We start from the raw sequence: 17,040 nt of genomic DNA, 5'->3' as shown, positions 1-17,040 counted from the left end.
GATCACACTCTTTCCTCCACACAGTACCTGCTAAAGACAAATTTTGATGAAAAGGTTGGGGTGGGGGGGTGTCGGCTAGGAGGAAAGGAAGAAGGAGGGTCAGACTGAGGGGAGGGAGACTGGGGAGGCCTCAGAGGACAGCGTTTGCCAGGGACAAATGGAAGAAGAGGGGTCCGTGCCGGGCAGAGTGGGAGGAGGGTGAGCGCTGATGGAGCGTCAGGGAGTTTACTTGGCTTCGCGCTGATCAGGACACAGCGTGTGTGTCAGCTATGCGGGGAGGCTGTGTGTACAAGTCGGGTTGGATGAACAGTAATCCTTTAAATTTGTTTAATAATCCCTTGCATTATTAGAATAATAAAAATAATCTCAACCATCTGTTCCACCCTTTACATTTTACAAAGCACTTTCACACCTATTACCTCACTGGATCTCCATCACAACCCAGGAAGGGAGGTAGTGCTGCTGTTAGACCGGTTTTTACATGTGAAGAAGACCCGCTTTCCACATCTGAAGTCCCGGGTGTTAAGGGGCTGGCACAGGGTCCCACCTCCAGTAAGGGGCAGATTTAGGACAGGACCCAGGTGTCCTGTGCCCAGCCTGGTGCCGTTGCCAGAACCCCCATCGTCCCTCTCAAAGAGGACAACTTCTATTGGCTTGAAGTGGGGAGAGGCTGGGGTGATCTCTGCAGCAATGTTCCCCTTCCCTCTCTCGCACCATCAGTATTGCCCTCTCTACTGGATTATTTCCATCTGCATAGAAACAGTCTGTAATTTCTCCCAACTGAAAAAACAGCAACACACAAAACACTCTTAACCCACATCTCCCTCTAGCCCCGCCCCAGTTAGAGCAAAGCTCCTTAAAATGGAATCTACACTCTCTCCAATTCCTCTCCTCCCTTCCTCCCTTCTCTCTACTCAGTCCTTCTCCCATTCTCTCTTACCCTCTTAAAAGTGCTCTCTCCGCGGTCCACAATGGCCTCCCTGTGACTGAATCCAGCGGTCATTTCTCAGTCCTTATCTTGCTCGACTCTCAGCAGCATTTGATACAATTGCTCATTCCCTCCCCCCAGAAGCATCTTCTTCACTTGGTATCCAGGCACCAGCTCTCCTGGTTTTCCTCCTTCTTCCCGGGTCACACTGGAGGGCTCTGGGGCCATGGACCATCCACACTCACTCCCTAGGGGATCTCAGACTGTCTCAAGACTTTGAATACCATCTTTTATGATGATGACCCTAAATTTTACATCACTAGCCTGGAATCCCACACTAGACTTTCCAATTGCCTACTCCATGTCCACATTTGGAAATCTACTAGGCACCGCAAACTTAATGTGCACAGGGTTCAGCTCCTACTCTTCCCTGAACCCCTGCTCCTCCCACAGCCTTCCTTGTTGCTGTAAGTGGCAGCTCCATCCTTTCAGCCACTCAGGCCAAACGCCTTGATGACACCTCGACTCCTCAGTCTCCCCACACCCCACAGCTGGCCCAGCAGCAAATCCGGTTGGCCTCACCTTCCATCTAGAATCTGATTGCTTCTCTCCACCTTCACGGCTACTTCCTGGTCCATGTCGCCATCACCTTCCACCTGGATTCTTGAAATGGCCTCCCACGGGTGCTGCCCCGACAGTCCGTGTCCCACACCACAGCAGCTAGAGTGATCCTGTTAAACATTAATGAGGTCAGGTCATTCCTCCGCTTGGCCTCCAGCAATCGCTCTCCACTGCCTGCAGGCCCTCCCTGACCTCACGGCCTCCCGCTCCCCATCACCCACTCTGCTGCCGCCACGCTGGCATCCTTGCTGCTCCTGAGGACGGCAGGCTCACTCCCAGCCCAGGGCCCCTGCACCCGAGGTTGCCTCTGTCTGTTCCTTCCCATCTGCTCACAGCTCCCTCTCTCCCCTCCTTCAAGTGTTTGCTTTATTTACAATCTCTTGTGCTGAGTGTGTACACACGCACACGCAGGCACGCACGCATGTTGCTCCCTACGCCCCTGTTTCTCCATAGCACGTCTCATCCTCTGACATACTACACATTTTTCTGGTTTATTTATTGTTTGTCTCCGTCCAGCAGAATTTAAGTTCCTTGAAGGCAGGGATTTGGGTCTGGCTTGCTCATCGCTGCATCCACGGTGCCTAGAACAGTGCGTGGCGCACAGCAGGCACCCCTAGATGTTTGCAGAATGAACAGACGCCTGAGAGGCCAGGTCCGGCTGAGGTGCTGTCAGAGTGAGGCAAAGAAAGCATGGGTGCGTAGCTGACTTAAGCATCAGTCTTCTGTGAGTCACAGGGGGGAGGAACCACTGCACCTAATTACCTGTTAATGTCTTATTAGGAGAGCCACACTGCGACAGTTTTGGGTTCATCTGGCAGGTTATGTAAACAATGGTTAGGAGCACGTGACGTCAATGCCCAGTCCCATCTCCTGCCCTCTGCCACCTGGCTCAAAGGAGGGACGACCTGCAGCCCGTCCCCTGGGTCCCATGGTGTGGGGAGAGTTGAGGAGGGGCTGCTAGACTCATTCCCCTCCCTCCTCTCAGTGTCAGGTGGGTGGAGACCCACAGAGGCCCAGCCCCATAAGAACTAAGGTCCCCATTCCTCCCCATTAACCTCAGCTCAGAAGGTCCTTGACCTCAATCTGATCCTGCTTCCAGCATCACTTCTGTCCTTTGGAATCTGTGGTCCTGTAGCTTCAACCCATCCCCAGAACCAGTGCCCAGCACCCCTGGTCTCTCCGTCTGCCCATCCTGGCATCTCCTACCCTAGCCGATGGAGAATTCTCAGCACCATGAGGGGCCGTTCCAGCACTGCAGCTAGGCAAGAATTTCACTCAGCGATCCCTATCCTCCTTGCTGCCTCGAGAAGGATGTGTGAGAAAAGGGAGAAGAGAAGTGTCAGAGGCGGGCCCAGATCCCAGTGAGAACCACCCCAACCCCCAGCAGTCGGGGCCTTGGAAGGGCTGTGAGCAGCAAAAGATTTTCTCCTAGAGACCTCAGCCCCTCCCCCGAGGCACTCTGCCATCTTTGAGAGCAGGGCCGCCCAGATGGAGTAGGCTGAGACTGGAGAGGTGGGGAGTCTCCTGGGCCTCACCCCGACTAGCCTTGGCACATTCTCAAGAGGCTTGGGTGTTCTCCCTCACCCTACCACGTAACCCGCCTCTAGGCACTTAGACTCAAATGCCAACGGAAGTGGGTGAGTCAGCCGAAAGGTACTGGCCTCAGGCTGGCCCCCTCCTCCTCTCCCCTCTAGTGCCCTCTCCTGGAGTGCTTTTCTGTAGAAGCTCATGAAAAGTGAGGCAGAGGAACATGAGGGCTGGGCCAGGGTGATGAGGCAAGGTGGAGGGGTTTGGACAGAGCAGGAGGGTTGAGGCAGGGAGAGGGAGAGAGAGAGAGAGAGAGAGAGAGAGCGAGGGAGCACAGGTGGTGCCCAGGGCCTGGCCAGCTGGTTTCCTGCAGTGACTGAGCCTCTTTGCCTACATGACTCTGGGCAGGTTGCTCTGCCTCAGAGTTGGTCCTTCTTTGGGGAAGCTAAGTGTCCCAGCCACTTAAATCAGGAAGCCAAGCCTGGATACCTAGGGAAGAAACCAGGAGTAGGACTTTAGAAATTAGGTGATGGGCCCAATGGGAACAGAACTCTCTTCCTGCCTGCCCCATCTGGCCAGTTTGAGGACCTCAGGAAACATCAGTCGCTATGCTTTAAGGAAGATTAGTGAGAAGCCAGATTAATGAATAGGAGAGAGGCTGAGAGATTAGTTAGGAGGCCACTGCAGTGTCCCAGAGTCAGGGATGGGGTGGCACGGAGAGCCAGTGTGGTCAGTACTGGATGCGTCAGGGCCTGATGGTGTTTGGATGAGTGAAGCTTGGATAGGAAGATGCTTTGTTTGTACAGGTGCTGGGCCTCCAGTGCTGGGTATTGACTTCTGACCATTGAGGGGACACACACAACCGTCTGCTCTCAGTTCCTAGAAGAAAAGGAACACTGAGACTGTGAGCCCTCAGAAAGACAGGGACCTCCCTGCGCTGAGACCCAGAGAGAGCACACCCAGACACACACACCACACACACGTACACACCACACACACATACATACTACACACTCACACACACACCACACACACATACATACTACACACTCACACACACACCACACACATGCATACCATACACACGTCACACACCACACACACATACACACACACCACACACATGCATACCATACACACATCACACATACACACCACACACACATACACACACACCACACACATGCATACCATACACACGTCACACACCACACACACATGCATACCATACACACGTCACACATACACACCACACACACATACACACACACCACACACACATACATACTACACACTCACACACACACCACACACATGCATACCATACACATGTCACACACCACACACACATACACACACACCACACACATGCATACCATACACACATCACACATACACACCACACACATACATACTACACACTCACACACACACCACACACAGATACCATACACACGTCACACACCACACACACATACACACACACCACACACATGCATACCATACACACATCACACATACACACCACACACATACACACACCACACACATGCATACCATACGCACGTCACACATACACACCACACACATACACACACCACACACAGACACCATACACATATCACACATACACACCACACACACACACATACCCCACACACATACCATACACACGTCACACATACACACCACACACATACATACTACACACTCACACACCACACAATGCATACCATACACACATCACACATATACACCACACACACATACACACACCACACACATGCATACCATACACACATCACACATACACACCACACATACATACTACACACTCACACACACACCCCACACATGCATACCATACAGACATCACACATACACACCACACACACATACACACACACCATACACATGCATAGCATACACATGTCACACATACACACCACACACATACATACTACACACACACACCACTTACATGCATACCATACACACATCACACATACACACCACAATACATACACACATCACACATACACTACACATACACACACCACACACACATATACACATGCATACCATATACGCATCACAAACACACTACATACACACACCACACACACACACACCACACACATGCATGCACTGTTGGCTGCCAAGCTGGATGAAAGCCCCATTTTCCTGACTCTCAGCCCAGCATTCTTTCTACTCTGTCTCCCTGTCCATTTCACAGATGGGAAGATAGAGGCCTAGAGAGGTCCCCCCACAGCAGGAGGGCCCAGAGAGGGCTTCTCAGCCTCTGTCACCCTGAGGCTAGGCTTTGGGCAGTTACTTCCATCCAGCCCCAACAGGGACTCTGTGTGTCCTGTGAATCTTCCCACAGCATGTGAGGGATTTGGGGAAGAGACTCCAGTCTGCCCCCACCCCACCCCTTACCCTGCTTTTCTAATGGGGGCTGTGATAGATGCCCTGCCTTCTTCACAGTTAGAGAAACATTTTGAAAAGTAAAAATGGTTGCACAAACCCAAGGCAGGGGCATCACTTTATTTTAGACTCATCTTTATTTCATTCAGAGTTTAGAGACTCTTTTGCCTCAATGGTTTACATGAGCCTGAAAGATCCAGTGAGAACCTACTCTGTCCTGCCGCCCACCCTCTGTCACCACAACAGCCCTGATACCCACCCGTGGCCTCATCTGAACCCACTCGAGATTGAGTGGATTCCTCTGAGGGTGACAGGAGGGAGGGTGGATTGACCAGTAATTGCTCCTTCGGGGGGAAAGTGCACTCGTGTCCGCCTCCTGGACCTCACCTGAGTCTCACTTCCTGAGACACTAATCCTCAGAAACCAATGCCCTGCTCAAACCAAGCCTTTCAAACCAACACCCTGACCCGGAGAAGGTGAAAGAAGCCCCCCAGCCCCAGTGCTGGTAGACTGAGGGAGGGGTGATTCAGAGTCCCTGTAGGGAGCAGGGCAGGGGAGCATCTACACAGGCATACAGGGGCAGAGCCGGGAAAGGTGCTATCAGGAGGGCCAGGGGGGCTCTCCAGGTGGCCACGTGCACCCCACCCAAACCACAGTCAAGGCCTAGCTCATCCTCTTACCACTGTGACCTTTGGGCAAGTTACTTGATCTCTCTGTGCCACATCTTAAAATGAGGCTAATAATAACTATCTCACAAGGCTGTGGTAATGCTTTATAAGATAATATATGAACAGAAAAAAGAAAACAGCCTAGCACCTGGAACATGGTAGTCTCTCAACTACCATGGTCGCTTTCACCCTTATTGTAAATGTTAACCTTATAATTCAGAACACCAGATTTTGGAGCACAGTAGCTGGGTTCAAATCCATTCTCTGCCACATTCGAGCTGTGTGGACTGATCAAGTCATGTCACCTCTCTGTGCTTCTGTTTCCTTATCCGTAAAATGCAGATAATAATAGTACCCACCTCGTAGGTTGTGACTTTTCAGTGAATTAATATGTGCAAAGCAGTCAGAAAGTGCCTGGCGTGTCATCAGTGATCAATAATATTACCTGTTAGTAGTAGTCAGTTGCCTAAGGTCATAGGCAAGCTTTGAACCCAGGTCTGTGCGACTCCCCAGTCCGTTCTCTTAAGCACCGTACTACACGCACGCCCTTCCTCTTTCACATACCTTTTCACACTGCTCCCCTTTTATCTTGGGCCAGACTTTCTGGCTCACATGGCTGCCAGACCCTGTTCCTTTGGTGGTGGTGACCCACCTGGGAGTGCTTCCCAGGACCCAGGGGTGCATGCAGAGGTCGTCTGTGCCATTTAAACTTTTGACACCCAGGTCGCTGAAGACAAGAGAAGTATCTTCTATGGGCCCCAGGCGGGTCTCCACTCAGCTCCCCTCTCCTTGTCCTGCATCCCAACTGAGGGCACAAGGGCTTAAAGCTGGTAGTCTCTTTTCTCTGGAATCCTCAAAGCCCACGCTCACCTTCTAGCCCAGAAAGTGGGGGCGGAGCCAGGTGGGCCCAGCGCTCCCTGCATCTCCCCAGATAGCCTGCTAGGCTCTTGGCCATGAGCTTTGTTTACACTTCTCACCTCTTCCATCCTTCTGCACAGAGACACACACACACACACACACACACACCCCACGCCCCAAAGCAGTGTCACATGGTGGAAACAGAATGGGACTGTCTGTCCTCTCAGCTGTGTGAAGTGGGTGAGTCATTTATACTCTCTGGGCCTCAGTCTCCTCAGCTCCATGATGGAGATGATCATGCAATACCTGTCCCAGGGGATTATGGTGACAGTTAAATGAAACAGTTCACAAACTCTTCCTTTGTGCTACTTTAACCCTTCTCTTAATTTTTTCTAATATAATGTATGAGTACACTTATTCATATATTTCATTTTTTAAAATCTTAAATAATATAGATAAAGCAAATGTCATTTGGCCGTGTAACAGCTGTGATCAGTTGTCTCTCCTTCCAGACCTTTCTATATGCATTTTATAGGTATATGCTACGTAGGCCCCTATAACATATAGTTTTGTGAGGTTTTTTTGTTACATAAAGGGGCTCATGCGATTTGGATTTTTCTGCAAGTTGTGCTTTTCTCATAAGAGTGTATATCAGAGATGTTTCTGCTTCAGCACTGCTGCCCGCAGTTTACCTCACAATCCCCTGGTTGATAGAGGTTGGGTTTGTTTCCAGGATTTCACTGTTAGAACCAAGGCTGCCGTGAACAGCCTTGGGTGTGCTGCTTTGAGCCCTTATGCTGGCATTTCTGTAGGATGGACATGGTCCACGTATATTTTTTATGCTGATTCAACACATTGCAACCCCAGCTTTTTGTATTCAGTGCCTGTTTGTTGGTGGCTCTGAGCTACCCTTTCCATGGCATGGCTCCCCCAGAGCCTCTCAGCCTCATTTCTGGGAGGCCAGCAGACATAAGCCTGGATGAGGCAGGGTCAGGCCGAGCGTATGGCCGTGGGACCCTGACCAGGTGCAGCCCTGGCCAATAGGGTGAACCAGGAAAGTCTGCCTTTGTCTCCTCTGCCCTCTGTGCGTGCTTCCTCCCTCCCTTCAAGCCCACCCTCCCTCCTTCTCTGTCGGAACGTGGGAGACAGGTAATCTGGTTCCAGCTAGATAAATGACCATCAGCAAGTCATTCACCTGCTCTGAGACTCCTTTCCTCATATTTAAAATAATAAGGGTGAATATCCACCTCCTAGAGTGAATTGGGCAAGTGAGATAAAGGACTAGCGCGTGAAAAGACGGTTCAGATGTAAGTTAGTAGCATCCTCGTCCAGCTCCTGCCTCTTGCCCCTGACCCACATGCCCCTCCTGCAGGGTCTTGTATCCAGTTGCCTCACAACTCAAGCACCTGCTGTCCTCTTTTCTTTTTTTTCTAATGACTTTGGCAGGATTGGGGAATTTTTTTTATATATAAATTTATTTATTTTACTTATTTATTTTTGGCTACATTGGGTCTTCGTTGCTGCGCGCGGGCTTTCTCTAGTTGTGACGACCGGGGGCTACTCTTGGTTGCGGTGCGCGGGCCTCTCATCATGGTGGCTTCTCTTGTTGTGGAGCACGGGCTCTAGGCGTGCGGGCTCAGTAGTTGTGGTGCATGGACTTAGTTGCTCCTTGGCATGTGGGATCTTCCCGGACCAGGGCTCGAACCCGTGTCCCCTGCATTGGCAGGCAGATTCTTAACCACTGTGCCACCAGGGAAGTCTCCTGCTGTCCTTTTAGGTGTCAGTGGTCAATCTGGTCGTTAGCTCTCAACTAAGATCTTAGCTGCCAACTACGATGTTAACTATGACCAAGATATCTGCTCTCAGCCAACATGTTAGGGAACAGTGCTCATCACCCAGGGAGATTATCAAGTTACTTTCCCCTATGTGAGTGCATGCTCGTAATGTAATCTCTGATCATGTCTTTTGCTTTCATGTTCCCTGCAACATAGTAGATGCTCAACAAATGCTGCTGGGACTAAATGAATGGAAAGCCTTCAGCTGGCTTACAGGCATGAGGTTGCAGTGATGGGTGTTACTGGGCAGTGGGGTTGAAAGTTGTGGCAGGCTCTCGCAGATAGCCCATGTAGATAAGCATCCATGGCCATTGGCCAAGGACAGGGGCAGAAACCATTTCATTCCTCTTTTCTCCAAGAGAAAAGCCAGCTGGCTGTTCTAGGAGGCTCCTTGGAGAGGCCACCCCCAGACCGGGTCAGGTCCAAGCCTTCTAGTTGAGAGATTCAATTTCATTAGCTCACCCAGGGGTGACCAGGCTCTGGGAAATCAACCAAGCAAGCGACTGATTGGTAAGCCAGATCAGCAGTTTATTAACTTATGCTGGCAGCCGTGACTGCTAAGCAGCCTGTAGCATTGAGTCAGCCCCTCTCCTTGCCTGTTCTTGCTACAGAAGGAAACTTTACCTGGCAATCCAAATCAAATTGAGAAGGAGCAGAGTAGAGTGGAGTAAAACGACACTAAAGAATAACAATAGTTGATGACACGTATGCTGTCATACATTTACCCTCAAAACCACACCATGGTGTGGTCGTCATTACTGTCCCATTTTGCAGGTGAGGACACTGAGGTCAAGTGGGTGATGGCTCCAAGGTATAGAAGCCCAAACCCAGGCATTCCGACTCTGGTCCTGTATTCTCATGCCCTGAGCAGGGCCCCCTCAGCCCTGGCTATGGTTCTCCATTTGCCTGCTGTTAAGGCTACACAGCTTCCCTAGTGACATTTCTGCCTCCTTGCTGAGTGGCAGGAGACCTGAGTCTCAGCAGCAGCGCACACAAGCTCTCAAGAGGGCACCTCTCCTTCTGCAGATATAACAATAAAACTGCACTAATAGCCACCATTCATTAAGTGCTTACCATGTGTCAGGCACCTTGCCAGGCACCTTGCACGCATTATCTCACTCTCACAACATCCTCAGGAGGCAAGCACACTCATCTCCCTTCTGCCAAGGCGGACTCATGGGCTCAGAGCGACTAAATAACCTGGCCCAGGATCCCAGAGCTAGTGAGTAACAGAGCTGAGACTGGAATCCAAGTCCGTCTGACTTTCAAGCCCACACTTGTAATCACCCCCACCTCCCCGCCCTCAAGGGTGACATGCCTCGATGTCCCACATGCTGGAGCTGCTCCCTGCTGGAGCCTCTGGCCCCTGGGCTCCAGCCTCTGTCCATCCATCCCTTTGCCCCACTGCTCCTGCCACAGTGAATTCCTCATTCTGCACACCACCGCCCTCACCTCCAGGGCTTCCCCAGGCCTGCTTAGTCTAGCAAACTCCTACTCATACTTCAAGCCCCAGGGAAAGTGTCACCTCTCCCAGGCCACCTTCCCCCTGCCCAATCAGCCCTAATTATGGCATTTACCAGGTTTTACTGTAATCATCTGTAAGTGTCCCCCGCTAAGTGGTGAGCCCCCGAAAGCAGGCATGATGTGGTGTTCCTCGTTGTCTGCAGCTCTGAGCAAGTCACTGGGGCTCTTGGGGGAGCCTGTTTCCTGGCAGGAAACACATTAACCCTGGGTGCTGCCCATAAGCTGCAGAGCAGAATGGTTAAATGAGCAGGCTCTGGAGCCAGCCTGCTTGGGTGCAGATCCTGGCTTTGCTACTTCCCAGCTGTGTAACCTTGGTTAAGTACTGAACATCTCTGGGCCTTGGTTTCCTCTAAGAAAGGTAGAATCCCTACTCAATAGGGACATTATTAGGACAAAGTAGGCTAATGTCTGTAAAGCACCTAACAAGTGCCTGCTCCCTGCTCACTGTTACATGGAGCATTCATTCATCCTCTAAGAGTAGGGCCCTGAGGGAATGGCAAGAAGACTATGCCTCTGCTTGAAGGTCCCCTCCTCCAGGAAGCCTTCCCTGACCCCTGACACACTCACATTGGTCAGGTACCTGTTATCAGCCCCCTGTGGCACTTTGTGTTTCTCTTTGTTACTCACCATACTAACAATTACTTTCCCGCTAGACTCTAAGCTCTATGAAGTCGGGGTTCTTGTCTATCTTGTTCTTTGCTGCATCGGTGGCTGGCACATAGTAGGTGCTCAGTAAAAAAGTGTTGAATTAGGGATGGAAGGTGTTGGGAAAGTGCCATATTCTGGGCTGTCACAGGAGGGTCACTGAGCAGCCAGGCAGCCCGTGATAACAAAATTGGGGGTGGTCCTGGGCTGGGACACTGGGCTCCCTTGGTCAGTGTCACAGTGACCAGACCTTCTGACCTCTCTCTCTCTCTTCCCCCTTCCCTCAGTTCCTGGCATTTGACACCCAGTTGCTGATGGGTAGCCGACGCCACTCGCTGAGCCCTGAGGAGTATATTTTTGGAGCCCTCAACATTTACCTGGACATCATCTATATCTTCACCTTCTTCCTGCAGCTTTTTGGCACCAACCGGGAATGAGGACCCCTTCCCACCCCCCCTTCCTTCAGAGAATGCCCCCTTGCTGGTCCTCTGACCCTCCCTGTGCTCCTGCCAGCCCAGATATAAAGCTAGCTGCCAGCCCAGCCTTTGGCAAGCCTGCTCACTTCCCTCAGCCAGCCCTCATCCTCACCCTCTGCAGCTTGTACCCATGCCATCAGGGGCCCTGCGGTACCCAGGTCACACCATCCCCTGTGCTGCCCCTTCCCCCCAGTTATATCTCCCAAACTGAGACAGTCGAGGCTGGAGGTTCCTCTGGGTTTGAGGACCCAAGGGATGAGTGGGAGAAGCCCAGCAGGATTTCAGAAGTGGGAAAAAGATCCCAGGAAGCCTGGCCGAGGCCTGCAGCCCCACCGTGATTCCTCCTGAGGCTGCCACAGCTGTGGGACTATGGGGCACACTGTCCTGTGCCCACCCCCTGCCTCTTCTCCCTCCTTCCAGGTTAGGCTTTGACATTCGGTAAGAAAGGGGTGGGGAGGACAACTGGGAGACAAGATGTGGGTGCTCTGCAGTGGGGGGACGGGGATAATGGGTGAACAGGATGGCTGTTCCAGGCTGCCCATCTTCTCTCAGCTCTGGGACCAGCGGCTTGTTCTAGGCACCTGAGCCCTGCAGCAGAGAGAGGGGCAGGAAGCCACTGCCATTGTGCTTGCCTTGGTTTACCCTCCTGGGTCATGACACAGAGCTGTTGGGGCAGGAGGTGGGGGCAGGGGCCCTGCTACTGAGTGGGGACCTGTCCTGAGACTCCAAGGGAGGTGGGAGCAGGCAGCCAACCAACTGGGAGGCCTGGGCTCTGCAGCACCACCGACTCACCCAGACCTGCATCCTCCTGGGAGGTGTGGCAGGACTGAAACCAACATCCGCTCACGTCTTCTCTTAAACTCCCAGGCTGCTGCCACAGGCCTGAGGCTGAGTGAGGGCCTGGGCCCTGGAGGACTGGGTATTCTAGGGAAGGGAGGCTTATCTAGCAACTGAGCCAGCCCCATCAGGAGGGAATCCGGCCCTGCCTCCAGCCCTTCCCCACGGTCTTTCTGCCCATCTCACTTCCTAAAACCTCCCCCATCCTCTGCCAGTTGCTGGCTTATCCCCAGTCAGGCCTCCTGAGGCCTCCATTGGCAGTGCCCGTGTCCCTTCTCCTAGCTTCTCTGGCCACTCAGGCCAGAGGTCTAGGCCGTTTCACTCCTTATCTCCTCATCTCTCCAATTTGGAAGCCGTCCAGCTGATGTTAACAACCAGGGCAAGTCCCTCCAGCTGGTCCCCATGTGATGGGGTCGGGTCTCCTTATCAGCCTCTGGGCGGCTGAGATCTCAGGCAGGGTGTGCGTCAGCCACCCAGCCCCCTGCAAGTCTGCCGGGGAGTGGACCAGGGGGCCACACCTGGGGGAAGCGTGCAGCCTGACCTTGCTAGCGGCTAACTGGGCCAATGGAAAGTTACTGTGTGGAGTCAGGGAGGTTCAGAGTGGATACCTGGACCCTTCCCTGGCCTCTCCCTCCAGGGTTGCCTCTCTCCCCATATGCCGGTGGCTCTGTTTGCCCCTGGGGGTGGGGGGATAACTAGGTATGTTATCTATGTGTTCCTGATCCCTCCCTCTCCGCCCTTCCTATTTCCAACTTTTAAGAAATATTGCAGAAGCATTTGAGGTTTTGTTCCATCTTGGGTATGAGGAGAGAGGGAACCAAGAATGGATGGCGGTGTTGGTGTGTGAGATAAAGGCAACTGGGAGCACAGGTGGGATGCGCCCTGCGTGCTGGTCCAAATTAATCCATTACGGCAACCCTACGAAGGTAGTACTCGGCGCATCCCCATTGCAGAGAGGAAAGCTGAGGTGAAGGAGAGGCTTGGTCCAAGGTCATACAGCTAATAGACTGGATGGGGGCTGGAATGAGACTGGATGGTCAGGCCCTGACAGCTCGGGGGATTCGTTGTCCTCGTTACCACCCCTGGCCTTCCATCCCCACCCCACCCCAGCTACCACCACCAGATTTTGTACTCTGTAGTTTCCACCTTCTAAACACAAGCTGGGAAGCAGGATTCTGGTGTCTGATTTCCAGCCTCATTGCCAACAGGCTCATGGTATTAAGCAAGTGTTTCTTACTGACTGTGATTCAGTTTTCCTATCAGCAAGATGGAAGACCGTGGCCAGAGTGCCGCAGGGACAGGCACCAGAACACTTATTTGCACTGACTTCCTTATCCAGTTGCCACCTCTCCTCCGAGGTCCCCTCGATTCCTCTCCTAATCTCCAGTTCCAGTACTAGAGGGGTTACTTCTCCCACCCCTTGCCCTGTAATTCTCAGCCTGGGCTTTGGTCATGCTTCCCAGAATCCACTTGTCAAAACCCTCCTCTTCCTAGGACAGTTTATGCAGAAGTTGGGGACTGAGAAGCTTTTCCAAGGCTGAGCTCCAAAAGCGTGAAGGGGGAGGCAAGCACTCAGCAATAGACAATGTGACGGGGCAACTCAGGGCCATCGCACAGCAGAGTATGCTGCAGAGTCTCCTATTCTGGGTCCTGAGAGGGGTCCAGGACCAGGGGTCCAGGTCTGAGCTGGCAGCAGAGCCAAGGCTGAGGCTCCTGGGTTCCACCTGTACTGAAGCCATGAGGCACCCCAGGGACACCTGGATGGGTCTTGGAAGGAGGAAGGGTGGGGAACAGGAATGCAGGATTACAAGAAACAGAGAAACCGAAGCTGGGCAGGTGCCACAAGCTGCAGAGGAGGAGGGAAGCCTGCTTCCCTGCCCAGGAAGGGGTGGGTTGGATTTTATAAAACTGCAGGCAGCCAAGAATCTGACCATCTGTGATGAAGGTTAGAGGTCTTTTACTGAGGGGAAAACAGAGCAAAAGATCCTCTCCTGGGGATTGTAGATGGGGGGCCAGGGAGGTACACACAAGTCCCTGGCCTCTAGCACCGATTCCCAGGCTCAGGTGTGGCTCCTGTATCGCCTGGGGAAGCCCCTGGAATCTTGGTTCTGCCATCCTCAGCTTTTGCTCCTGGGGGCATCAGGATCAGACAGACACCCTTGTTCCAAAAGGCTCCGCCTCTCCCTCCCCGGCTCACCTGGGATTTCACTCAAGCACTTTGCTGCCCCTCAGTGGCTGCCTGAGGAAAAGCAGGGCCTAGTTCTGCAGGCGAGAAGCAGAAGGATGTGTGGCCTGAGGTTTGCGGGCAGGATCTGGCCACTGGCCTTCGTTCCCGGCTCTTCTTGGATCACCCCAGACCACCCTCTGCCTCAGCCTCCTGCTGTTCCCTTTAGTACAGCCACTGTCATCTCTCAGACACTGTTTACCTGTCTGTTGGAAACCACTCCTGTGCCACCCAGGCCCAGAGCTTTCTCTCGAGTGTCTGAGGGCAGAGACACACCCCCAGAAACAAGCCCTTCAGGCCTCAGCTCCTCCAAGTTTCCTGGGATCTGCGCTGTTCCTTTCCCTGGCCTCACCTTCCTGGTCCACGACTGACAGGAGATAAGAATAAAAGTAACAATGACACCCGAACCTTCTCCTTTGCCTGCCTTTTGCTCGTCCCCTCGTATGGCTCAGGGAGTGTGTGTGTGTGTGTGTGTGTGTGTGTGTGTGTGGCAGTGTGAGGGGTTCATGCCAGAGCTGCTGCTCCTAGTGTAGCTAAGTGAGAATTAAATCTCCACGTTCCACACTGGCCCTCCTGTCGATATATATAGACCCTTGGTGGAGGCCCTTTGGATCCTTGCACCTGTGACAGCCCTGACAGAGGTTCCTCCCAACGGGAAGCCTTCCATGGAAGCCTGTTCTTTTGTGCACAGTTCTGTTAGAAGATTCTTCCTTATTTTGACCCAAAATCTGGTTCCCTAGAAGGAAAGCCTATGTTGTACCTGGAAGGATCCCCAAGAACAGCAGCTTTGAGAGTTGCCTCTCCTGTGAAGACTTTCTCAATCCTTCCCCCAGGTGCCCTGGCCACTCCCTCCTCGGAGCCCTCCTGCTCTGTACCACTCTAGCTGCGTTTTAACCTCTCCTTCTGTCTCCTCGTATAAGACCTGAGCTGCTTGAAGGCATGAACTGTGTCTTGTTCACCCTTGAACTCATAGGTCTTATGGCAAATGGCGTCAATAAACAACCTTTGAATGAATGGAGGAAGGAATGAATGAACCCCCTCCAACCCTTTTATTTTACCTAAGAGGAAACTCTGGAGCAGAGGGTGCAGTGATTTGTCCAAGTTTATACACGAGTGAGTGACTGGGGGTGGGATTACAGGGCACAGGGGGTGATGATTACATTACCAAGTTCCTCTGAGGAACTCAGGGCTGAGCGTGGCATGTGGGAGGGGACACATCACACTGAGGCAGTGGGAGACCTTATCTCGCCTCCGACAAGGTTTTGGTATCAGTTCAACTGGAGCAGGGAAAGGAGCAGGGCAATAGTTAGGGGGCTCTGAAGAAAGAATAAGTAACATGTATTAAGCACCTCCTGAGTACAAAGCACTTCCATAGCCGGCAGGAGATAGGAGAGGGAGAAATCACCAACGGTGATTACAGGAGAGAAAACATACCCGACAGCTCCAGACCACTTAGCTGAGAGTCCCAAGTATTAATAAATGTGCTCTAAAGTAGCCCCAGCAGGAAAGCAAGTGCTGAGGAGATGCGGAGCAGTGGAAAGGGGAGGCCTCTGTGTCGGGGCTGGGAGTGAATGAAGGCTGAGGGGCTTGGATGGGTACAAAAGGAGGGATGGCAGCCCAAGCCGGCAACACTGGGCTCCCTCGCCACCGCCTGCTTCCAACCAGCCCTTCAGTCTCACTCTATCTCTTTACCCATTCTGTCTTCACTAGTTCCTAGGGCTGCTGTAACAAATTACCACAAACTGGGTGGCTTAAAACAACGGAACTAAGTTATTCTCCCACAGCTGTGGAGGCTCGAAGCCTGAAATCAAGGTGTCGGTAGGGTTGGTTCCTTGTGGAGCTCTGAGGGAGGGTTCATTCTGTGTCTCTCTCCCAGCGTCTGGTGGCTGCAGGCAGTCCTTGGTGTTCCTTGGCTTGCGGTTGCCCTCCAATCTTTACCTCTGTCTTCACCTGGCCTTTTCCTCTGTGTCTCTGTGTCTTGAATCCGTCTCTCCTTTCTCTTATAAGGATACTTGTCATCGGATTTAGGCCCACCCTAAATCTAGGATGATGATCTCTTCTTGAGATCCTTAATTACATCTACAGAGACCCTATTTCCAAAAAAGATCATATTCACAGGTACCAGACGTTAGGACTTGGACATCTCTTTGGAGGGGGTGGGTCACTATTCAACCCACTAAACCATCCACACCCTTCTGGCAGCTGCTGCCTCGACTGGTGACCCTCGTGTACATCCTCCCCATCCCAGGAATGGTCTTTACACTGAGGTTCTTCATTCCCATTCCCAGGCTCCCAAGCTAGGCTGGAGAAATTCCAGAGCTGAGCTGACCTGATCTGGCTTACACCTGCCATCTGTCTTCACCCAAGTCTGGCTACTCTCAGCAAACCTGTGTTTGCCCACTCACTAATTGTCCCCTACCCCCATCCCCACACACAGACGGCTAAGATCCTTTCTTCCCAGCCCACCCTC

The 17,040-nt window shown here is 52.4% G+C and overlaps 1 protein-coding gene across 1 annotated transcript in view; it reads left to right on the top strand.

Moving 5' to 3' along the window:
* Positions 1–14,977, top strand: part of FAIM2 (Fas apoptotic inhibitory molecule 2) — a 33,560-nt gene extending 18,583 nt beyond the window's left edge. Inside the window, exon 12 of the mRNA XM_059935858.1 lies at positions 11,321–14,977. Within this exon, the coding sequence (XP_059791841.1) occupies positions 11,321–11,470 (150 nt within the window). The 3' untranslated portion in view covers positions 11,471–14,977. The remainder of the gene's footprint in view (positions 1–11,320) is intronic.
* The last annotated feature ends 2,063 nt before the right edge of the window (positions 14,978–17,040 follow it).

This window comes from Balaenoptera ricei, chromosome 10 (assembly GCF_028023285.1).
Source record: "Balaenoptera ricei isolate mBalRic1 chromosome 10, mBalRic1.hap2, whole genome shotgun sequence".
Lineage (NCBI taxonomy): Eukaryota > Metazoa > Chordata > Mammalia > Artiodactyla > Balaenopteridae > Balaenoptera > Balaenoptera ricei.
The sequence above is the reverse complement of the archived record's forward strand: the minus strand, read 5'-3'. Positions and strand labels throughout refer to the sequence as shown.